We start from the raw sequence: 24,075 nt of genomic DNA on the forward strand, positions 1-24,075 counted from the left end.
ATTCATGTTATAATAATACACTATTATATTGTAGAGGGCAGGCAATATTCTTGAATTAAAATTTCAAGCACTTTGGATTGGATCAGATTTGTCCAAAAAAAAAAAAAATCCATGTGGGGAAAAAAACTTTTAAAATACTATGTTTCTTGTAATTTCCAATTAAATGTTTTGAGTATCACCAGGGAGAGAGTTCTTCCAACTCAAATCAGGTGTAAGCATCCCAAGAAAATGTTTTTGGGGGCAACTGAGTGAGCTAAAATGCCACAGTGAGTGATGCCCTTAAGAGTCAAGCATTAGTGCTTTTTTCGTAGTGGGAGGCTTTAGCACAGACTCGTTGGGCATTGACAGAATTAACTGTACCCTTTCCTGGTACTTTCTCTCTGCTTCCATGTTTGATTCATGCTCTTTCTTCCTCTTCTCTTCCTCAGCTTTCTGGAGACACTGTTGATAGGCAATTTGAGTTGTGAGCTGGTCTCTGTATTCTTTGGCCTTCTGTACTTTTCTGGAAATGCCAAATGAATAGATTATTCAAGCAAAGTGGGTAAAAAGAATAAACTTTATTTTTATTTTTATTATTATTATTATTATGTAATCTGTTAGCATTTGAGCTTAGACTAAAGACCCATTCAAAGCTGCTTTTAACAGTTAAGAATAATTGCCACTATTAACCAAATGCTAACCTTATGTTCTTCAGAGAATTAGCTGCACTCTGTTGTATCCTATAAAGCAGACTGTAAAACTAGGGCTCAACCAGAGAGAGGGAAAGAACAACTCCCTGAAATCAGCGTGCCTTCCCTGCTCCTCACAGCCATGGTGAGAGGAGAGAGGGTGGGGGTACCAGGTCTCAGTCCATCCCTGGCCTGGGCTCAGTGCTGCTGCTGACACCCATCCTCACCCTCCTTCTGAGAAGAACAAGTCCCTGCTGCACTGATATCCCTGGAAGTGGCTGTTGGAAGAAATCAATCTTCCATCCCACTTCAGGACTCATGTAGTGCTTTCACTACCCTCTGGAGAAGCAGAGGAAACCTTACATGTTCAGGCGCTTCTGGAGCAGGAATCACACAGACACTTGGATGCCAACAGAGTAGTCAGGACTTGTGCACTAACTCAAGAGAGCTGAGCCACAAACCCTTCCTGGCACTGCTGAGTGCCATCTCTGCTAGGTGGAGCATATCCCAGCTGCAGCCCAGCGTATCTCCTTCGCAAAGGTGACATTTCTGACACAGACAGGAGATTTTTCCCAAAAAAGCCCGCAGAGAACACAACAGATACCTGCTCGGGAAGGAGCTACTTGTATCCCACGGACAAGAGTTGAGACAGGGCAGGAATACAAAAGGGGAGTGAGTTAAGGCCCTTTGCCCAAGGCTTTGCATGACACCCAGAGGAACATTCTAGCTACTGCGTGTAAGGCTCTGCTCATCCAGAGGTACTGTGAGGCACAGAGAGCTGGGTTATGTGCTGCAGCCTGGTGTTTTGGTGGCTGACATAGGGTTGTTCAAGGGATGTCTGTGGGTGGAGTTTAGCAATAAACCCGGACACACTTGTTCTCCTGGGGCAGGAACAAACAAACCTTTCATTAACCCTCCTCCCCAGACTTCTTCCACTCGTAACAACAGCTCAGAGTATGAGGGGATGTGTTTAGGAAGTGTGACTGACGTAAGTCACACGATGATCCAAAAAGACCAACACAAGGATATCTGCCACTATTTTCTGAGGTCAGAATTAATGACTTGATACCAGCTGCAGTACTACAAGTCTGCTATTGGGCAGTTTGGAAATGAGAAGACGTGTGGTGGGAAAGCCTCTCTAAATAGAAGTCCAGCCAGTGGAAAAAAAAGAAACAGCTTGCTCACGAGTTTAAAAGATTGATCTGCAAAGAAATGAACCAACGAGGTTAGAAGAAAAATACCTTATACGTTTTTCTTCTTCTTCACGTTCAAATTCTCTGATTGCTTCAGCCATTTTCTTCTTCTCTTCAGCAATCTCTATTTTCCTCTGTGCTTTTTTCTGCACTGAAAAACAAAACCAAAAATCTTTTTAGAAGGTAACACTCTGCTGAGCTTGAAGGGACAGTGAAACTGCATTTGGGCTCAGTAGCCTAAATAGTAAGCTTTCAGTTTTGTTGCTTCTGAAGGGCCATACAAACAACAGCAAGTGTATTCTCAGCTTATTTGTTTCTCATCCACTCAGAACAGGAAATTTTTCACATTCAGGACTTCATAACAATATAATTAATAATAATGACCATTTTCCCATGCAATCCTTACTTTCCTAGGCTTTGCTGTGGTGATGGCAATGGAGAATTAGTGTAAGGAATGCCCGTAGGAGTGCATTTGGGAACAGACTCAGGGAGGGTCACATTGCTGTCCCCTCTATCACACAGTGTGTGCTGGGGCAGACGGTGTTCCCAGCAGCAGGGTGTTGTACTGCTTCTGCCCAGTGTTCAACCACTTACACTTCTCCTCCATCTGAGTCTGTCTTGTGTTCATGACATCTCTCAGCAGCTGAAATCGAGCCTCCCTCTCTTCTTTCATTTTCTCAACCCTCTTGGCCCAAGCCTGATCCCTCTCTTCCTTCAAGAGCTTCTCGTCTTCTCTTTCTTGCTCCTTCTCCCTCCTCAGCTGTTCAGCCAGATGATCCAGGTAAGTAAGCTGCTCCTTCAACAGCGCTTGCTGCAAACACACAGACATTTGCAGATCTGAGTCAATTAGTCCAAAAAGGCCTTTCGAAGCCTGAAGAGAAGTGGTGGTTCACAGCCACTGTGGGAGCTGGGACCTGCCATGGGAAAGAACTGCTCAGAATCCTCTACCTGGCAAACAGACAACAGGACAAATACAGAGTGGTCCCTTTCACCACAGCAGCTCAGCTGCCTACAACACACCCATTTTACAGATTTTCCACAGCTGACCAGGCAACTCCAGTATCACCTGCATTAAATATAATCATATCATATCATATATATCACCTCCTGTAATTCTGCAGAAATTTCTAACACTGAGTTGACACAACTTTCCTAACCTACATGAGCTTCTAAACACCTCTCTCCTGTGTCCTAGACCCCCTGAGACTCATTTGCAAGCTGAAGTTCGACAATCTAATTGTTTTAACTTCAGGAAATGACAGACAAATCCACTGATTCATGGCATCCCCAATAAATAAAATATGAGAATTTGCATATATATATATGTTGTTCTGAAATATTTTAAAGTTTTTTAGTAGTCATTAATTACAGTAAGTTAAATATTTCCTTTCTTCTGCAGTTACAAATACTTCATACATCAGGTCCATGAAACAAAAACTAGTTTTCCAGCCTCTATTATGTCCATGCAGTGTAAGGATGATAAAGCTCAATGAAATCAGCATGGAGGGACAAAATTCCAGGATTTCCTGAGAGCCCTCATCTCATTTATCCAGCCTGGTAGCCTTGCTGATTGCAAAGTAGGCTCTAAAGTGCTGTGGTTTTAACAGCTAATGGGTTTCTGCAGAGGTGCAGAGCACTGGCAGGAGGAGAGGCAGCAGGCTGTTCAATAAAAGAACTATCTCATTCAGGAAGAAGGGCTTGTGTCTGTTCCCTATTACCCTGTGCAGTTCACAGGGCCACAGAACTAGTCTAGATGAGGTATTGCCCCACAATTTCACAATGAAACACCTTACTTTTTTCGTTGTTATCTCAGCATATATCCTGTTGGTGTCCTGAAAGTCTTCTTCCAAGATTTTCTTCTCTTGGGCAAGTTGAGTTTGTTTTTCTGCATCAAGATGTTTCTGCTTGTCCTGCACTGCTTTGAGCAATAGCTCCCTGCATTCCTTCTGCTGATGTCGCCTCTTCCTCTCAAGCTCTTCATTTTCCTTCCTAAACTGGTGCAGATCTTGTTCCTACAGGGATAAAAGTAGCCAGCTTGTAAAAATCACTGCCTAACTTCAAACTAAGTGCTGGCTAGTTAGTTTATTGCAACACTGAAGTGCAAAGCCTTGCTCGCAACACAGAATCAGTATCATCCACTAGACGTGGTAACGCTAAACATTGTAGCATGTCATTCGTTAGAATTCAGGATTTTTATCTCTAATTACCAGCTCCACTTCAATACAAAAACTGTATTGTGCCTGGTGTTTCCCAAATGTTTCAGGCAGATAGAGTCACCTCTTTAGGGAAATCAATATTATTGCAGCAGTTTGATCTATATCCAAGTGTTCATAAGCACAGACAAATAACAGGGCCACGTGTTCCTTCTGTTTCTGTAGATATTATCTGTCCTGTGCCTGTGTTGGGTGTTCAGAGCATTGCATCTCTACTGGTCCTAAGGCTGCACTAAGTCAGTGATTGGATCCTCGTATTCTGATGGGCAGTTACTGAATTTTCATGGTTTCAAATCATCCCACTTCATATTGGAAAGAACTTTATATTCCACTTTATATTGGAAAAATGTGCGGTGAAACTGAGCTCTTAAAAAACAATGACAAATCACGAATGGGTGAGATCAAATAGGTATTTGTATATTCAAGATTATTTAGCCCCCAAAAAATTCAAAAGTAGCATCATTAAGTAATTTATAAGCATAATTTCTGGACATCTTGCAATTGAATAAGTGTACAAGCACAACTGCACTGAAACATAACACAGTATGTGACCATCACTAGCATTGTATTATCTCAGAAACCATACTTCAGCTTTGCAGGCACACAGTTTTTTGACAACCTGTTTTTAAATGTCTCTTTTTTAATGTGAATCAGTCTTTTAAAATGCTTCAGCAGGTTTGTCATAAACAGCATGTCTAATCTTCCCCATATGGAAGCAGAAGCTGCTCTCCCTAAAGAACATTCCTTTTTTATGCCGGACATAAAGCACCCATGGGTTCTTGCAGTATTTCAGAGCCAAAGCTGACTTTGCATCTGCCTGAACTGTCAAATTCACTTTCAGAAGCTGGTAAAACAGCTTTGAAACTCAGTATGTATATAATTTGAGGAATAGAATTAGTAATCCAAAAAGCTTTGAACAGCAAAGGTGGAAAGAAAGCAGAAATGGTTTGCAGTCTGCTGTGCAAGTTGGCACGTGTCTTTGGATGAATTCTGACATCAGTGAAGCTGTGTCAGAGCAGCCAAGGATAGGACCCATGAAGGTTTGTTCACTGGGGCAACTCAACGTTACAAATGTACAAAGAAGTGGTTGCCAACCACGCTTCTGCAAGCCAGGACCAAAGTGCTCTGGCAGAAACTCATGAAACAAGTCAGGATATCATGAAGTTAATCACTTTCCAAGAAATCACAATACTTTTAGGGAAAAATAAGACAAAGGAGGAAGGCAACTAATATAGGTAATGCAGCTAAAGCAAAAATTGCTGTCTCTGCTGGAAGGACATCCACTTCTGAGATATCCTGGTGCACACATGTGGTCTACCATGCCAAAGGTGCGAGTTTTCCTTCACTAAATATTCTGTTTTCATTGCAACAACCAGGAGAAACCTTGATGCACACTTAGCTGTCCATTCACCCAGATGAAACTCCTGGTCATTAGGGGCTACCAGTCTGCAATGAAAAACTTGTAATGAGGCCATCTGCTGCATCCCTCTTCTGCTGAGAATGGATTCATATTCCATACAGAAACTCTCCTTCAAATAAAGCTTTTTTTTTTTTTTCCTTTCCAGAGGCTCAACCACTTCATCAGAAATGTATCTCCTTGACAGAGCCGCAGGCTGCTGTCTCCAGGGGAAGATACAGAGTCTCCTATTCTAATAGTGCTTTTCTGAAAAGGCCAGTTAAGGAGCAGCATTCTTTGCCGGGGAGGTTTGGCAGTGCCTTAGAAGTTGTTACAAGAAAATAATTCTGTTCTACATATTTTTAAATAAGCAAAGCATTATTCTAGCTTGGAATAAGGGCACTGTGGTTTCACAGCCAGCATTTTCAGAGCTTTAGATCCATTATTGTCTCCCTTTTACAAAATGTAGTATATATGATGCCAGCAACCAGCTTCCAGTGTCTAACAGAGTATCCTGAGTGATCATTCAGCCTCTACATGTAAATAGCTGCAAAATGAAGACTGAGTCTGAGCTAAATAGCCTCCCATAATTTAAAGTCAACACAGAATACTGAACTAGCAAGCCACACTAAAGCCAGCAAAACCACAGCAAGAGAGATGGAAAAGGATGATGAAAAAAGAGGGTAGTGGCCAAACAGTTGGGCCAAGGTAGCCAAATGCCTCCTGTGATATGTGCTCAACAGCAGCCAGGTCTAACAGGTGAGAGAGCTCAGGTGCTGCTTGCTAATTTGTTTAAAATATATATATAAAATAAATATTTCAGCTGGGAAACAAGACTCTCCTGCTATCCTGCAGGAAACTGGAAGTCAAAAGCTACAAAGACACTTGGCAAAAGCTTTAAAATGTTTCCATTTCCCACAATGGCTCTGACAGACTGAGTGCCAAAACCCTTTAGGGCATCGAGTTTCAAAAGATGCATTTCCCTCTGTAAGCAGGAAAACCTTTGCCACAGTTCTGGAAAAGAGGCTTAGCTTAACAGCACAGGCTCATATACTAATGGAATCACTGAAGATACAAATAAGATATGGATTAGTTTAAATGTCTAGTAAGCCTGTCATTAGAAGGGCCTTCTGCACAAGCCTGAATGCAGAACACTACGGAAATTACCAGCCATTCAGCCTCCTTTTTTATCTCCTGCTTCTTCTCCTCTTGGCGAGCGGTGTGCACGGCCACCTGGGCTTCACGCACATCCAGCATCTCCCGGATCCGCGCTGCCACCTCCTGTGCCTTCAGCTCTGCTTCCTCATCCTTAGCCAACAGTTCCTTCTCACAAATCTCTTCCAACTTCTGCTCCTGCATCTTCTCTTCCTTTTTCAGTATCTCCTTCAGAGTCTGCTGGGCCAGCTGGCAGTCACCCAGCTCCTTCTCACTCTGTTTTTTACAGAGTATGCGATACTCTTCACATCGGTTTCTGAAAGGCAACGTAAAAGGCTTTTTTAAAAAGTCTCAAAACAATAAGCAGGTCTACAGGTGCGTGGTGAATGAAGGCCCCCAGCTCATCACTGCTCAAAACATAGCAACCCAGGACTCCAAGTTATACCCCTGGTCTGACACTGATTCCTTATAGATCCTAAGGAACCAGAGAGCCTGATTTGATGGAGGTTTTGACATTAAAGAGTTATTATTTGAATTTGTAAAAAAAGCCTAAATCAGCTTCCTCAGAAGGGGAAGTGAAGAGGTGGCAGCGATCCCTGCTCCCTGTGACAGGGAGAGCACCCAGGGAGCGGCTGGAGCTGTGCCAGGGAGGTTCAGGTGGGATATCAGGGCAAGGTTCTTCCCCCAGAGGGTGCTGGCACTGCCCAGGCTCCCCAGGGAATGGTGACATTCCCCAGGCTGCCAGAGCAGGGCCAGGAGCTGGACTGGAGGATCCTGGTGTGTCCCTTCCAGCTCAGGATATTCTGTGAGTGTAAATGAACACACAGTACATCCACACATTATATACCCCATGTGTGCCCTACATGTAGCTGGAATGTGATGGGTTGTGTGCAAATATACCTTTTATTACTCACATATAAAACACATGCATGCCACACTTATTCAAACATCTAGGTTGGTCTCTGTTCAAATGAAGACTTACAGTAAGTTTGTAAGTCACCTGGAATCTCATTCATATTCAGAAAGTGCTGCAACGGTGGAAATGTGGGTTACACGGTTGAGCAGGAACCACTAGAAATTTATTAATTTTTTAAGTGAAGTTCTGCAGGATAATTCAGACAAGTTTCAATAAAAGCCTGGAGAAGGTAGAAAGTCAAACAAGTAATGCAGATCTCAATTTTCATTTACTCTCTGCAACTGAATTGCATATAAAAAGGTAATTTATCTTCAGTTGAAGAACACTGAACTAATTGCAGATTCTGCTTTTACTTTTGCAAACAAAGCACTATTGAGATCAACACATGCCATCAAACAATATTTAATTTGAACAATCTGCAAACATTTTAATTGTGTTCTATAAACAGATTTTCATTAAGTCAGAATGTGAAATTGGCAGGCAAAGGTGAAGACCTGCAAATGTGAAGGATCTATAAGCTCTAACAGACACATGTGAATGCTGTGAAGTGAAAAGATATCTCACGATTTCATGCTGAATGAAACCATCTTCTACAGATTATTGAAAAGGTATTTAGGAATTCACAGAAGATATCATAGCCTGAATCCTGAACAACTTCATGGCAGCAGTAGTTACCTGCACAATGTGAAATACTATGACACTACACAAGCTTCAGCTGACTATCTTGTCAAACAAAAATAGTAAATATTTATCAGGCAACTATCTCAATGCTATTACCAATCTCCATATCAGGGCAGCTATTTAATTTTCAGAGCAGAGGTCTCACTACATTTTCTCCCTGCTGGCTTTCAATAGTTGCTGCCTCATATTTCCCTGGTGCAAGGACATCTCTCTGTTCATCCTCTCGGCTAAAGCACCCAGTGCCTGCCTGTGCTGAAAGGTGAAGGGCACCACACACACACAGTGAAAGGGGCAGCACTGCTGTGAAAACATTTCCATTCTGCTTGCTATTTGCTGGACCTGCCCCAGCCCTGAGCCCCCTGCCCTGGGCTGATCCCCCAGTGTGGGCAGCAGGGGAGGGGGGATTGTGCCCCTGTGCTCAGGTGAGACCCCACCTGCAGAGCTGCCCCAGCCCTGGGCAACAACAGCACAAGGACGTGGAGCTGCTGGAGCCAGCCCAGAGGAGGCCACGCAGCTGCTGCCAGGGCTGGAGCCCCTGTGCTCTGGAGCCAGCCTGGGAGAGCTGGGGCTGCTCCCCTGCACAAGAGAAGGCTCCAGGGAGAGCTGAGAGCCCCTGGCAGGGCCTAAAGGGGCTCCAGGAGAGCTGCCCAGGGACTGGGGACAAGGCCTGCAGGGACAGCACACAGGCAATGGCTTCCCAGTGCCAGAGGGCAGGCCCAGCTGGGATATTGGGAAGGAATTGCTGGCTGGGAGGGTGGGCAGGCCCTGGCACAGGGTGCCCAGAGCAGCTGGGGCTGCCCCTGGATCCCTGCAGTGTCCAAGGCCAGGCTGGACAGGGCTTGGAGCAGCCTGGGACACTGGAAGGTGTCCCTGCCCATGGCAGACATGACTTTGAAGGCTCCTTTGAAGGCTCCTTCTAACCCACACCATTCCATGGTAAGACACTGTAGTTCGGTGGCAGTGCAGGCTGGAGAAAAGGGATGGTTGTTTTACCTCTTGGATAAGACAGGAACCTCCTGACCACTGTTTGACCCAGAAATAAAAGCAGAGGTCAGCACAGGGATGTGCATGCCATGAGCTATGGCACATTCCAAGGAGTGCCCCTGCCGCCCAGCAGGTCAACAAATGTACTATGTCATTGATGGTTTTCTTACATTTTACTACTTGAATCTATCTTTCATCTCCTGGGTGGGAGTTAGTGGTGATTAAAGACCACAGCACTAATCAGTATTCATGAAAAACATATCTCTCAAATGTTGTGAGGGAAATATGCCATTATTAAGATTTGAAATCTTACACCATTAGCAATAACTGTATTACCATAACACAATGGGTTCAAAGTTCTCTCAGCATTGAAGTAATAAAGAACTAGTCCTTCTTCTCTGTGATTATAAACTAATCTGATATTTATTGAATTCCCAGGAGGGAGTACAATTATGTTCAGCATTGCTAAAATTTTAATGTAAAATAACCCTGTAATTGCTTGATTTCATCAAAATAATTCCCTCAAAGCAGCTTTTACACCAACCCATAAACATCTGCTCTCCCAGATGGCAGGTTTTCTTCCTCACTTTGCTATCCTAAGCTTCTTAACATTAAAACTGTGCCTGGATGTGGCTACTTCCCAAAGACAGAACCTCCCCAGTTATTTATTCATTTTATGGCTGCAGCATGATGTTGCTGGGATAACAACATTCCCCATATGGATGCTTCTGATGTTACCACAAGAAAGAGGATGTGATACGTGTTTTATGCAAATTTTAAGACGTTGCAGTTTTCTTTAAAGTTACCAATGATGAACATGCCCTCAGGCTAGCACTAGCCGAGTCTCTTCTCAGACAAGAAGTAGCCTTTCCTGAAAATGAATTCCAGCTGGATTCCTGTGGTCCAAGCCTTGTCCCCTCTGTCACCTTGTGACTAAGGACTCCTCCTGGTTAACATCACTACTGAGAAGCTGTTACACCTGTATCCTCAGGCCATGGCAAGCAACCCACAGGGCTGATAAAAATGCTGCCTTTTACTGCTCTGGAATAACATCTGACAGTGTAGGTGCTCCTATACCTCAAGGTTTGAGGTTCCATGCCTGCAAAAGAGTGGAGCACCTTGCTTGGAGTTAAAGTAAGTACAAACAAGTCTGTATCAGGTTTCAGAAAGACATTCAAAAAAGTTGTAAATACACAGCAAAGAAAAACAGATAATCATGTGTGTAATAATCATTCACCTGCTACTGGATTGACTTGCCAGGGCTCCTGAGTGTGCCCTGGAGTAATGATCTCCAAAGCAGGGCTGTGCAGGAAGAGAATATGTTTTGTACCATTGATAAATGGCATTAAAAAGTAAAAATTAGCATTTATTTCATCTTTACCTCACCCTTTTTAATTCTTATTTTTGCATATGTTTCATAATGTATACAACATACCAGCACAGTATATTATTATTTATTTTTATAGTTGATAAATAAAGATATTGGGTGGAGTGTTAAAAGTTTTCACAGCTAGGCAGGTGCAGTCAGAGGATTGGAGACCACTGCCATAGAGGACAGGCTGTGACACCATTACAGACTCCTGCTTGTGGATTTTCAGTATGTGTTGGTCTCCTGAGCAGCAAATCCTGCTCCCAGATCTCTGCCTGGACCAGAACGGTTTAGGAGGAAGAGTAACATCTAACAGCCAGACAAAAACAGACCTGGGGCTACTTAAACAAGACAAATACATGCAGATTGAGATATCAGAAGTTAGTGGTCTAATCAGAATTAATTACCACAGCAGAGACTTCTTTCTTACTGGAAAAGGACAAAGACTAAAATATAACTAAGCACATCCATGTCACAGAACTTTTGTCAGCTGGTGTTTATCATAGTTCTGTTCTTTTACAGGAACCTTAATTTAAAAGCAGAAAGGGACATATCTAGAGGAACTAATCATGGAGTGTATTCCCATTACATCAGGACAGTCAAAGAGAAAAACTCTGCTCTGTAGGATGAAGATTTATTTGCAAAGATACCCCAAGACTGCCACTCACAATAGCAGTGAAGAGAGATGGCTTCTAAATCCTCTGAAAACATGCAGCCAGCAGAATGCCAACAGTAAAGCCTCAACAACACTTTTTAGCAGGAGGCTGTGTGGTGTGAATATTGCTTAGATCCCAGAGCAGAGTGGGAAAGGTAAAAGGATAACAATAGGATGAAATAATCCCATGAGACGGAATGAACCATAGATCAACAGGGCAAAATTGGGAAGTCAAAGGACCTGAGAAATTAAGACAGGCAACTACAGCATGAAAGTTCAAGTATGTGTCACCAGATGATGCAGTTCAGTGGTGTGATTCATTTTGCAATTAAAATGCCTAAAATTAGACATCTAAACAGGAATCTGCATATGTGCTAAATTCCCACTCTGATCAATGAGAACCTAATTAAAGTCAGTAGAGCTGGAGTGCAGTTCAACTGACAGGGCAGGATAAGCCTGTTTGAGACTGACTTTAGGTTCCCGTAACTGTCCTGATTTCAGTGGAGTTTTAAATAGAACAGGAATGCAGATTCCCAGGGAATATGAAGATACCAACACTCAGACACCTGCCTTTAGGTGTCTACGTAACATCTCCTTGGTGTGTAAAACAATCTACAATACAAAATAAAAGACACTCCAGCAGCACCCCCTCCAAACTATTTTAAAAGTGTGCTTTAACCACTTTGTGTGATAGATAGAGAACAAACCAGAAGCTGCAAAAGGCCACATTTTCAAACCACCATGTGAAGTTAGGCAGTATGTACTTCTAACACCTGTCTAAGTCAATAAACCCCACATTTAAACAAACATTTACGTGTGGAATTAGTTAATTAAAGTTTATGCACAAGTGAGAGCGAATGTTGATTTTTATCCCCAGCCTGTGCACAGTGAGAAGCAGGTGTTGTAGATTTCACAGTACTGTGGGAAAGACACTTCAAATTATCACAGTTGAATAACATTATTATTTCTTTCATGCCTCTCTCAGAAAACCAGATTTCCAAGAATGGGACGAGGCAAATTTCATGCCAAGGCCTCAGGTCCTAATAAGTACCTTGCAAGTTACTGCTTTCAATCAGGAAGACTTGGCACAGAACTTCAGGCTGCATAAAACCTTAGCTGCCGCTGCTACTCTTGGGAAGTATGCAAAAAATAAAAACACTGTCTTTTTGGACAATCTTAGCATTTTGGGAATCTTTGACATATTAGCTTAGCTTAGTAAGCTTGATTTAGGCCAAATTAACCTTCCACACACCCTGTTCACTCCAACAGTATAAAGCTGGAACAGGAATTACAAAAAAGGTTGACTTGGCAGGTGGAAATGCAGGGATGCTCATGTGGGACAAGGAGGACACACTACACTTGCAAGAATTAACTACTTTAATTTTTTCTGTCTTACTTTTTCAATCAGTGTCATCTTTCCTTCCTCAGTTTATTATTGCCACCTTCTTTTTAAATTGTCCCTATATATTTATTTTGGGCAAATTCTCTTTTATAAGGTATTTTTATGGCAATACCTGAACTGTTGCTCTCGCTTCTCAGCCACCACTTTTAGTCTATCCTGCTCCCTCTTCTCCCTCAGTAATTTTGCTTGTTCCTTCATCTTTACTTCTCTGTTCTGTGCATTTTCTTCATCAAGTGCTTCCACCTCAGCAAAGTGCCTACTTTCCTCTGCCTCCAGAAAGTCACGCAGCCTGTAAGGAAAACATTTGAATAAAAGCTAAATCAGTTCTTCTTTGATGAAGGACAAAGTTCTAGTTTACTTGTTATTAACACGAAATGGGTACTGGGCTCCTTTCAACACATCTTTCAAATATCAGAGAAGTGAACAAAATTTTAATTTGGGGATCATTCCTGTTGTGTCCATCAAGGGAATCTTTCAGCACAACATGAGTGATTCTGTCCAGGCAGTTTAAACTCCAGATCTTACAAACCTACTTTCAGAGCTGCTTTATGACTTCGATTCCCCATCCATCAAATTCTTCTGATTCTCAGACTACATTTGCCACTAGGTGATAACAATTATATTTGGTACTATTGCTATCCTTTAGCAGAGACACACAGAATATCCCAAGCTGGAGGGACCCACCAAGATCCTCCAGTCCAGCTCCTGGCCCTGCACAGACACCCCAACAATCCCACCCTGGGCACCCCTGGCAGTGCTGTCCAAAGGCTCCTGGCAGTGCTGTACAAAGGCTCCTGGAGCTCTGTCCAAAGGCAGCCTTGGGGACCCTTGGGGGCAGTGCCCCACAACTCTCTGGGGGGGTGAACCTTTTCCTGATACCCTTCCTTCTCTCTGCATCTATAATTGTATCTTCTCTCAAACGACCTCTTGCTATTTTAGCACCACTCCACAGAACACTTTATCCTGAAATATCTTTGATGAGAAAATTATGTCAAATACGCAGTTTTTACACACACCATCATTTACTTCTCTGTTAATCCCAGCAGTGAGAAACCTGAGGCTACCAGGAATCACTGATTTCAGCCCAAATGCCACAGTGTCTCCGCAGAAAGGGACCTGGGGGTCCCGGCAAACAAGCTGAGCACAAGCCAGCGATGCACCCTTGTGGCAAAGGAAGTCAGTGGCACCTTGGGCTGCGGAAGGAGGAGCACTGAGAGCAGGCCCAGGCAGAGCAGCCTTCCTCTCGGCGCTGCTGGGACCCCACCCCGAGTGCTGGCTCCAGCTCTGGGCTCTGCAGCACCAGAGGACACAGCCTCAGCCGAGAGAGCCCAGTGGAGGGACACCAAGGGACATGAGCATCTCTCCCAAAGGGAGAATCTCTCCTGAAGTTCCTTCTCTCCTGAGAAAGCTGGAATTGTCCAGCCTGGAGAAGAGAAGGTGCAGAGGGATCTTACCAATGTACACAGACTCCCGACAGGAGAGAATGCAGAGAAGACAGACACCTCCTCAGCAGTGCCCAGTGACAGGACAAGGGGCCACAGATTAAACCATGTGAAATTCCAAATGAACAGAACAAAACAATTTGTTTTCTTTTTAATGTGAATGTGGCCAGATATTGGACAGGTTGCCCACAGAGGTGATTCAGTCTCCATCTGTGGAGACAAGCAAAACCCAAATGGGCACACAGCCCTGGACACCCTGCCCTAGGTGACTCCAGATCATCTCAGGAGGTTCCTTCTAACCCCAGTGGAACCCATGTACAATTCCCCTGAAGGCACATTACACCAGGACTGACAACCTTCACAACTACAAAGTCACTTGGCATGAAAGAGTAACTGAGAAATTATACACATGATTTTTGTCCCAAGATCCATACACCACAATTCTGTTCTTTACATGGCAGCAATGTGCTTCACCTTTAATATTTTTGAAAGACTTCTGGAAGATTTTGATTTTTTTCAGCTGACTGTGCTGCTAAGTGTTATTTGTAGGACCTAAACATCAGCTTGATGAGTTTGCAACAAAATTCTCAGTGAAACTGAACTGGGAGAATTTCTGACACTTTGCTACCCAGAGAAGCTGTGGGTGCCCACGGCAGGGTGGGTGGAACGAGGTGATTCCATCCAGCACAAACCACTCCAGAATTCTATGATTCTGTGCCCCATATCTGAAAATGTTCCAGGCCAGGTTGGACAAGACTTTGAGTCTGGTCTGGTGGGAAGTGTTCCTGCCAGTGGGCTTGGAACAAGATGAGCTTTAAAGTCCCTTCCAACCCAAACCATTTCATCATTTTATGATTATGTCAAGGTATTTTTCATTCTCTTTAAAAATCAAGCAGTGAAAAAGTGCTGTATTACTATTTCTACCCTTCTCTGCAGACAGGAGGCTCTGTAGCTACAGGCTACAGAGATAAATGTTTGAACACTTATCACTGCCCGGCCCTCTGAGCACACACTGAAAACAGCAGGGGTGTTTTCAACAGCACTGGCTACTTGTTTGCTACCTCTCTCTTCTCACATCGATCTCCTGCAGGTACTGCTGCAGGGTTTCCCGGACCTTCCTCTCGACAGTGCGGTGCAGCCATTTGTCCTCGCCGCCCTTGTGCCAGTCGCAGGCGTTGCGGTAGTGCCAGAACACCCGCAGGTCACGTTCTTGCTCACACTGCTCCTCCTGCCGCACCCTCTCAGCCAAAATCGCCTCCTCCACGATGTTTCTCTTGAAGGGCTTGGCTAGCTGCGAGAGAAAGGGAATAGAGAAAGCGTGGAAATCTCATAGCACCCTCAGAGGATGTGAAGGGGCCTACAGTGAATCCAGAGAGGGACTCTTTATCAGGAGCTGTCATGACAGGACAAGAAGTAATGGGTACGAAGTCAAAGAGGGAAAATTTAGGCAAGATGTAGGAAGAAATTCTTTTTGAGGGTGGTGAGGCACGCACAAGTTTCCCAGAGAAGCTGTGGCTGCCCCATACCTGGAAGTGTCCAAGGCCAGGTTGGACAGGGCTTGCAGCAGCCTGGGCCAGTAGAAGCTGTCCCTGCCATGGCAGGGGGTAGGACTGGATGGACTTTAAGGTCCCTTCCAACCCAAACTATTCATGGGTGAAAACACAAACCGTTAGTCTGTGTGGTTTTCAGTTGAATTTATGACTGTACAAGTACTTAACACTAAATGATGAGTTCATGGTAATTATGGGGTGATCACAGAATCACTGAGGCTGAAAAAGAGCTCTAAGATCATCAAGTCCAAGCTGTGCCCGATCCCCACCTTGTCACCTAGTCCAGAGCACTGAGTGCCACATCCAGTCCTTCCTTGGACACCTCCAAGGATGGGCACTCCAACACCTCCCTGGGCAGCCCCTTCCAAGGCCTGAACATCCTTTCTGTGAAGAAATTCCTCCTAAATTAGGCAAGCCTTGCCTATACCCCCACCCCACTTAGCACCGGGCTCCCCTGGACCCCTCACACAGCACCAAGCTCCCCCGGGACCTTCAAACACAGCACCGGGAGCCCCGGGCCTCCTCCCGGCCCGCTCCGGGGCTCCGGCCCCCACGTCCCCGCAACTCCCCGGAGCGGAGCAGCCCCGGCGTGGCCCCTCACCAGCGCCACCTCGTGCGGCCCGCAGCCGGTGAATTCCCGGCGTCTTTGGGTGTGAGAGCAGTGAGGGGGCTGGGGACGGGGCGGGGGCCGCGCCGCCATGGCGGATGGAGGCACCGCCGTTGCTGAGGGGACGCGCGCGGGACGGAAGTGGCATCATGGCGCGGCGGGAGCGCTGAGGGGCTGTCCTGGCACGGCGGGAGCGCTGAGGGGATGTCCTGGCACGGCGGGAGCGCTGAGGGGATGTCGTGGCACGGCGGGAGCGCTGAGAGGTGTCCCGAGGTCGGGGGACTGTCACGGCGGGAAGAGACCCTCCAGACCACCCATCCTGCCCCTGCACCTAGCGCTGCCACTGTCACTCCGAGCCCACCACACCGCGGCACCTCGAGCCACAGCCCGGCGCCTCCGCAACACCTCCAGGGACTGCAACTCCGCCGCCTCTGGGCACCCCGAGCCAATGCCTGCCCCCCCCCCCCCCCCCCCCCCCCCCCCCCCCCCCCCCCCCCCCCCCCCCCCCCCCCCGTGTGGCAAAATGAGGAATACCTAAATTTTCTGAAGAAGGGGTGTTCTTTAACCATAGAATCATAAAGTATCCTGAGTTGGAAGGGAACCACAAGGGGCCCTCTTCCCACCGCGCACGCTGTCAGGGACCCGCAGAGTGCAGCCCTGGGTGCCACTGCTGGGACGCCAGTGGGGACAGGCTGGCACAGGAATGGAAAGGATTTAGGTTAATGAGTCTTATCCTGGGAGAGCTGGGGCTGCTCCCCTGCACAAGAGAAGGCTCCAGGGAGAGCTGAGAGCCCCTGGCAGGGCCTAAAGGGGCTCCAGGAGAGCTGCCCAGGGACTGGGGACAAGGCCTGCAGGGACAGCACACAGGCAATGGCTTCCCAGTGCCAGAGGGCAGGCCCAGCTGGGATATTGGGAAGGAATTGCTGGCTGGGAGGGTGGGCAGGCCCTGGCACAGGGTGCCCAGAGCAGCTGGGGCTGCCCCTGGATCCCTGCAGTGTCCAAGGCCAGGCTGGACAGGGCTTGGAGCAGCCTGGCACACTGGAAGGTGTGCCTGCCCATGGGAGGAGTGGGACTGGAGGGGCTTTAAGGTCCCTTCCAACCCAAACCCTCCAGTGACAGTGAAATGGAGTTAATGACAAGAATGGGTTCCCTGTGCCTGCAGGTGATGGAACTGACAGCTCCCAGGTCAAGTCTGTCACAGAGACCTCCTGCAGCACACCCTGCTGATGCCAGGCTCTGCACCTGCCTGGGCTGCAGGAGGGCAGAAGGTAAAACATTGTGCTTCAAGCTCATTGCCATCAAAGGAGTCACAGAAAAAAGCTGTGCACTGAAGCTTTGAAGCACACACATGCACTGCCAAGAACTTTGCCTTCTTGCACATAATCACTTTAACTTGGCTGATAACAAGTTGAAAAAAATTAGTCCAGGGAAGAAAGGTCAATGTTTAACCTGGCTGTAAAGCTTGTACTCATCCAATTAAAACCCAGTGCAATTACTTCTGATGTCAACGATGGGATCCTTGCACAGTCAAACACAGCAGTTTGATACACAGGATTTACACACTAGAGTATGTGTTACTCCACCATGGTAGTGCTTGAAATGGAATCTTTTGAGTTTATTTCAGTGGAGACTTAATGCTGTCATACCATTGCAACTTAGTCTTTGAGATGTTTGTGAAAGGGAAACAACTTCACATCACTTTCCCCTGAAAACTCGTATTTGAGTGGTGGGAGGGCTGAATTTCTTGGTATTTTGTAGTTTTGCCTAGTATTTTATGGTGTGTTTAATGGGAAATGTTGCCTCAGTCTTAAGATCTACACAAAGCCAGCAATCAGTTTTATGTGTAAGTGTACACACTTACTGCCATCTGTTTGAAATCCAAAAATAAACAGGGATGTGTGGATTCTCTAAAGCCTCATTCTTCTGTGAAGTCCCTCCACCAGCTCTGAGAACATTTCCTCCTGAAAAAGCTGGATTTATTCCAAAGACATTGCAGATGGCTTGTGACTTTATTTTAGATTATTTTTTGATGACAAACTAGATTCTCCTTAATTTAGATGCCAAAAAGAATCCTGATCATTGGCTTTCCTCACAGGGAATGGCTATATAGGATATGGAATATAGGATATGGTCTGTTCTGGATTGGCTAGATTGAATGCTCTTTCCAGAAATCTCTCTCTAAGGAACAGCCCATAAACTTCATATATTCACAGTACCACAGAATCCCAGGATGGTCTGAGTGGGAAAGGACCTTAAAGCCTGTCCCATTCCGGTCCTGCCATGAACAGGGACACCTTCTACTCTCCCAGGGTGCTCCAAGCCCCATTGACAGAAGGGAAGAGGTGGGAAGGCGTAGAAGAAGGGCAGCATGTGCTGATGGACCGAGCAACTCAGCAAACCAGAGCCCATTTTCAGGAGCAAAATCTGCAGTGGGAAGATCTGTCAAGGACAGTAGGGCCTTTCTGTTCTTCAAGGAAGTATGAGAAAGTGATTAGTATCAACTGATGGACAATTCCCTCTTTGTGCAAAAGAAACTTTGAACTTCTTCCTCTAGAAGGAAAATTAACTCTATTTAAGGGAACCAAAAAATCATCCCTACCCCTCAAAAAAGACGATTTTCCCTACAGTGGCTGCCTATTCTCTTTGACTGGGACTGTGGTATGTACATGAGCCAGTGCTTGGGCACACCAGGCCCCTTCCCTCACCAGGATCAAATGTCCTTCTGTCCTGCAGATGCCCCTGGCTTCCCAGGCTGGGGCTTTCAGAAGTTGCCAGTTCCTCTCTGGCTCTGAATCCCCCTGAGGTTTCCTCACTGGTCACACTCCACACCATCTCAGGTTCCTCCAGCCAGGCTTTCTTGTGATTCTTCCTCCGGGCAGTTTTCAAAGTACTTGCTTAGGGAAACCATGACTCTTGGCTTTTTGTGTCTTTTGGGTACATTTTTTTCTGAGGGCTTTTTGGTCTGGTTTTTTTATGAGGGATTTCCTGTTTGCTCAGATCCACATGACTGGCTGAGTCAGGAACAGGAGAGTCACATAAATGTGCCTACAGTGGCACGATTTGCATCAGGGGCAGAGCTCAGAACTTCTACTGATGTATTTAAAAAATGTAAGTTAAATATAAATCTTCCCCTTACATCACTGTTTCACAGGCAGTTCCTGCCAGCTGGTACCACATGTCATGGTGCAGAGCCACACAGGCCTGATGTGGCAGGAATCACAGAACCCTGGAATGGCTCTGGTTGGAAGGGAACTCAGAGTCCCTCCAGTCTCACCCCTGCCATGGGCATTAAGCACCATTGACTCATCATTCACATAGCTGTGACACAACATGTGCTTCTGCTGGGTCCATGTGTCTCCCTGTGGAACTTAATGGCAGCAAGATGCAAGTTTCTAGCACTGGCACATAAAATTCAGGTAGTCCTTACTATTTATTTGACTGAGCTTCACGGGAGGACAGAAAGTTTTGAGTTGGAGGCTGAAAAGAGCTCAGTGAACTTTTTCAGTGCATGAAGGAGGCAGCTGATGGGATGGGTCTGTGTTTGGCCGTGGCTGGCGGTGCCAGCTGCATGCATGAGTCCTACTTGGTCACTGTGGTCCAGATGTGGAAGTGCAAAGATCAAAGCCCTTCCCCAACCACATCTGAGCCAGGCGCCATCCGACAAATGCTTCTTTTTACCCCAAATCCACATGGTGGAAGGGACTGGGAGGATCAGCTGCTTTCCTCTCTCCACACCAAGGGGCGAGCAGAAAAGATATTTTTCTCCTTCCTTTCTCTCAGCCTTGAAAGAGCAAAAGGTAACCACAAAAAGGGAACATGGTGTGAGGGCAGGGTGAATAATTCCAGCATGATTAGGACAGAGCAAAGCCCACTAGTGGATTTACAGTATTATTTCTATAAAGCTGCCTGTGGTCCTTCCCTACTTCCCTGCCCCAAGAGCTGATCCATCTCAAGAAACATCTCCTTAATCTCTCTGTGAGCTCCAGGTTTCACCAGGAAGACTGTACATCTCCAGGATGCTTTATCCGTGTTTTGTAATTAGAAGAGGATATCACAGAGAATCTCACCAGGCATCATTTGGGGTTTCACCACCCACATCCTGCCTGGCTACTCTCAGTCACCAGTTCAGCAAGTGGGTGAGATCAGCAGCGAGGTCAAAATTCCCCTCCCAGCAAATCAGAGTCCCTGAAGCAGAGCAGGCTCCAGCTCCCTGCAGGCACAGCTTCGGGGTTGGTGCAGTTACCTGTGGTGGAGTGCTGAGGCGTGGCAGAAATCAGAATTCCAAGCTAGTGACATGGATCCTTGCACATGAACACTCCAGGGAAATGCTGCCCTGCTGAGTTCTCTGCCAGCATGGGATGAAGAGCCATGCACAGTCCTTCCCTTCCTAATCCAATTCCAGGCAGCAACAATTTCCCTACTGCAAAAATATGAGTATTTGTGGTGGGAAACACACTGTTTTTCATGCCTGAGAACTGAGTGTGTAGCCCAGTTGGGTTAAAGAGGAACTGAAAGTATTTGAGTTTTTCAAACTTGGCTACCTGCTTATTTTATGACATCAATAAAAAATTATTTATTTTTTTTTAGCTAGAAAGCAAACTCTGCTGACTATAAATTTTCCTTCCTGTTATTTTTACATGAGTCTTTTCAACAGACCCAAATGATTCCAAGAAATAAGGTCATGTACTACAAAGATACTTCTCTGTCATCCTCACATGCCAGTCATGGGAGACTAATTTTCTGTCCCCACTGCAGTGGGGACACCAAAATGTCCAGCACAATCAGCAGCTGGCACAGCAAAACATACGATGGACAGGATGAAGGGCAAAATTCAGTGGGAGAATGAGGAAAGGACAGGTTACACAGAGGGTTTATCAACAGATGGCTCTCAAATGAACTTGGTGTTATGGGTTTTTTTTTCCCAGAAGGCTTAGAAAGTGAGTCCAGCCATCTAAGAGCTGTTTGCTGTGGGGCTTTTGGAAGGGAGTTGAGGTGCTGGCAGACTGATAAAAAAACACCCCAAAAAACTTGGAAATTACAAGCCAGTTAACTTCAGTTCCTGATTAACAACATCAAACAGACCATGGAATAAGTATTTGGGAAATAATTTGCAGGCAAGAAGAAAATACAGACAAATAATAGCCAACATAGATACTGTATAATATAATTGCATTTCCTTCTGTGATGGGTAACAGGCCTTGTGGGGAAAGAAGCAGTATGTTTAATACCATAAGGCTTCTAACATCTCCATGTGCCCCACAGCACCTTCATCCCCATGGTCTGTCAGGAATGACCTCTAGATCCCCCACCCATGGCTTGATGTCACCTGGGTCACTGTCCCATTTCTTGTTTAAATTTCAGAAATAACCTGGAGAAGGGAACAGAGAGATTTCTATGTGCAGAGCACATGGAGGTGTTAAGGACAAGGACTGCAATAGATATAGAGTTTACAAGAGATTTGGAGGATTTGGAGGAAAGGGGTGAAAAGTCAGGTATGGTGCAGGAAGGACAAGGCAAGGAATGGCTTCCCAGTGCCAGAGGGCAGGCCCAGCTGGGATATTGGGAAGGAATTGCTGGCTGGGAGGGTGGGCAGGCCCTGGCACAGGGTGCCCAGAGCAGCTGGGGCTGCCCCTGGATCCCTGCAGTGTCCAAGGCCAGGCTGGACAGGGCTTGGAGCAGCCTGGCACACTGGAAGCTGTCCCTGCCATGGCAGGGGTGGCACTGGATGAACTTTAAAATCCTTCCCAACCAAACCATCTTGGGATACTTGGATTCCATGACACTGGCAGGGATGTCCACCTGGACAGGCGTAATCAGGAGAAGTGGATAGGGAGCAGCTGAGTTGGAAGCAGTTCCTTTGGCAGAAATAGATGGTCACGAGCTGGGAGTGAGTCAGCAAGGCCACGGCGCTGCAGGAGAAGGCAGAGAGCCATGGTGACCTCTTCATTACAACCCTTGGGGAATTCACTGCGTTTCCAGGCATTTCAAGAAAAATGAAGCTTAGTGGGAGAGCATGAGTTCTGTAAAGTGTCCGAGCTGACAAGTTATTTAGTCTAGCATAAGGAAAACAAAATAGAGATATTTTCAGATATGTGTTCTCAAGTGCACAAGGGGATTTTATCTTTGCATTGTGGTTGTCTGGTGGATAAGGGGAAATGTAAAGATCCTTTTCCTATCACATGTTACAGCTTCCAATACAAACCACTGAGCCATGCTGCTGAACATGCAATGAATAAATCAGTGGGAAACCTGTTGTTTTTCCACCATGTTTCCTAAACCGATCTCAGATAAATTCAGCAAGCCCAACCAATTTACCCAGGGCAAGAGATCTATGACAGGCAGAAGCTCTGGAAATACAGCCTCTTTTGAGGCTTTATCAGGTTAGGTAGTTTTAATTTCCTTTTTTTCCCCAACTCTCCTCCAAAGCTGACTTTGAAAATTCCAGCTTACTGCTGTTTTAAAATCTCATGTTCAACAGGAACCTCTTGATTTTAATATTAATTTGGTAGGAAATGGTGCAGAATATCATAATCAGGGCTGCTTGTGATGTTTGGGATACTTCTCTATGGGCACATTTTGTTCTGGCAAGTTACTTTCTAGATCACCTTTAACAAAAAAATACCCACCGTTGATTTTAAGTAACACTTTGTTCTGAAACAAACAGCATTCAGGAGGTGACATTTTTCATAAGGATCCTATTTTATTCTCACTGTGAAATTACCTTTCTTTTATTTCTAATTAAGAAGTTCTAGTGAACTAACAAGTGACAAGATTGGTAACAATATTTGGATATTAAAGAAAGATAGGGCTTGGTTGGTGTTTTGGTTGTTGTTTCATATTTTATGCTTTATATTTTATGTTTTATGTTTAATTTTAAATCAAACATCAAACTTTTCAATTTCATTTTCCTTCAAACTATTTCCCCCAGATTACCAATCATACCTGCGAAACTAGGATAAATGGTTTGGTTTTTTTTTGCTTTGTCCTCCTGCCACAGTGCCAGGGAAAATGGAAATGCTGATTTTTTTTTTTTTCCAATTAAAAAAATACTCCACAATTACACACTATGTTAATATTTAGTGCTGTAATAGAAATTATGATGGCAAAGAGAGGCTTGCTGGTCAGAGAAACTCTATGAGCAGTTCCCAAGTTTTGACTTTGTGCTGATCTTTACTCTCCAAGGAATTTAATTTTGGATATCAGCTTCACCCCACTTTCTGCATGGGGATTTCTCTTCTCAGCAGCTGGCACAGACAGTCTACTGCCTGTCAGAGCAGCTGCAGCTTAAACTCATAGGCTGTGGGCAGAGGCTGTCCATAATCTCCCTTTCCTGATTTCCTGCTGGGGAGCTGGTTCAGCACATCCCCTCCAAAATCCATCTCCCCCAGAAGATGCTGCATCACAGCAATTTTTGCCAGGAAAGGGCAGTGGCAGGAAACTCATTATTGCTGCATCCTGCAGCCCTGCCAAGGGGTGGGTTCAGCTCAGTTCAGGCTGCCAAAGGTCTTCTCTGCCCATGGCTGCCAGTCCTGCACCTCCAACTCGTTTGAAAGAGCACAAGGCTTGGCTGATGGAAATAAAGCAACACTGGCAGCCCCTGAATTACAATACCTCTCCCTACAACTGTTCAGCCTCACATTCTAGCGGTTGGGATATACTGCTGTGTGTCCAAACCAGTGTTGTGAAGTCACAGAATCACAAAATGGTTTAAGCTGAAAGTGACCTTAAACACCATCTGGTTCGATCCCATGGCAGGGACACCTTCCAGTGTGCCAGGCTGCTCCAAGCCCTGTCCAGCCTGGCCTTGGACACTGCAGGGATCCAGGGGCAGCCCCAGCTGCTCT

The 24,075-nt window shown here is 45.5% G+C and overlaps 1 protein-coding gene across 1 annotated transcript; it reads right to left on the minus strand.

Annotated features, from left to right (window-relative positions):
• Nucleotides 1–279: 279 nt before the first annotated feature.
• CFAP53 (cilia and flagella associated protein 53) lies at nucleotides 280–16,324 on the minus strand. Its single transcript, XM_014257026.1, has 8 exons — nucleotides 16,226–16,324; nucleotides 15,136–15,365; nucleotides 12,745–12,921; nucleotides 6,638–6,941; nucleotides 3,655–3,873; nucleotides 2,456–2,672; nucleotides 1,910–2,012; nucleotides 280–502 (listed from the first exon to the last, which is right to left on the minus strand). Exons 1-8 carry the CDS (start codon nucleotides 16,322–16,324, stop codon nucleotides 280–282), a joined length of 1,572 nt encoding a protein of 523 aa, XP_014112501.1.
• Between the last annotated feature and the right edge of the window lie 7,751 nt (nucleotides 16,325–24,075).

This window comes from Pseudopodoces humilis, chromosome 4 (genome assembly GCF_049639895.1).
Source record: "Pseudopodoces humilis isolate 2021_Gansu_Grassland_sample_001 chromosome 4, ASM4963989v1, whole genome shotgun sequence".
NCBI classification, from domain to species: Eukaryota; Metazoa; Chordata; class Aves; order Passeriformes; family Paridae; genus Pseudopodoces; species Pseudopodoces humilis.

What these genes read in the sequence shown, in the direction of transcription:
- CFAP53 (XM_014257026.1), bottom strand. Translation starts at nt 16,324, where the DNA reads ATGGCGGCGCGGCCCCCGCCCCGTCCCCAGCCCCCTCACTGCTCTCAC. An exon ending in CTGAGATAACAACGAAAAAA is followed by an intron (nt 2,673 to 3,654) that starts GTAAGGTGTTTC and finishes GTGTGTTTGCAG; the next exon opens with CAAGCGCTGTTGAAGGAGCA. An exon ending in GACTCAGATGGAGGAGAAGT is followed by an intron (nt 2,013 to 2,455) that starts GTAAGTGGTTGA and finishes TTTGTTTTTCAG; the next exon opens with TGCAGAAAAAAGCACAGAGG.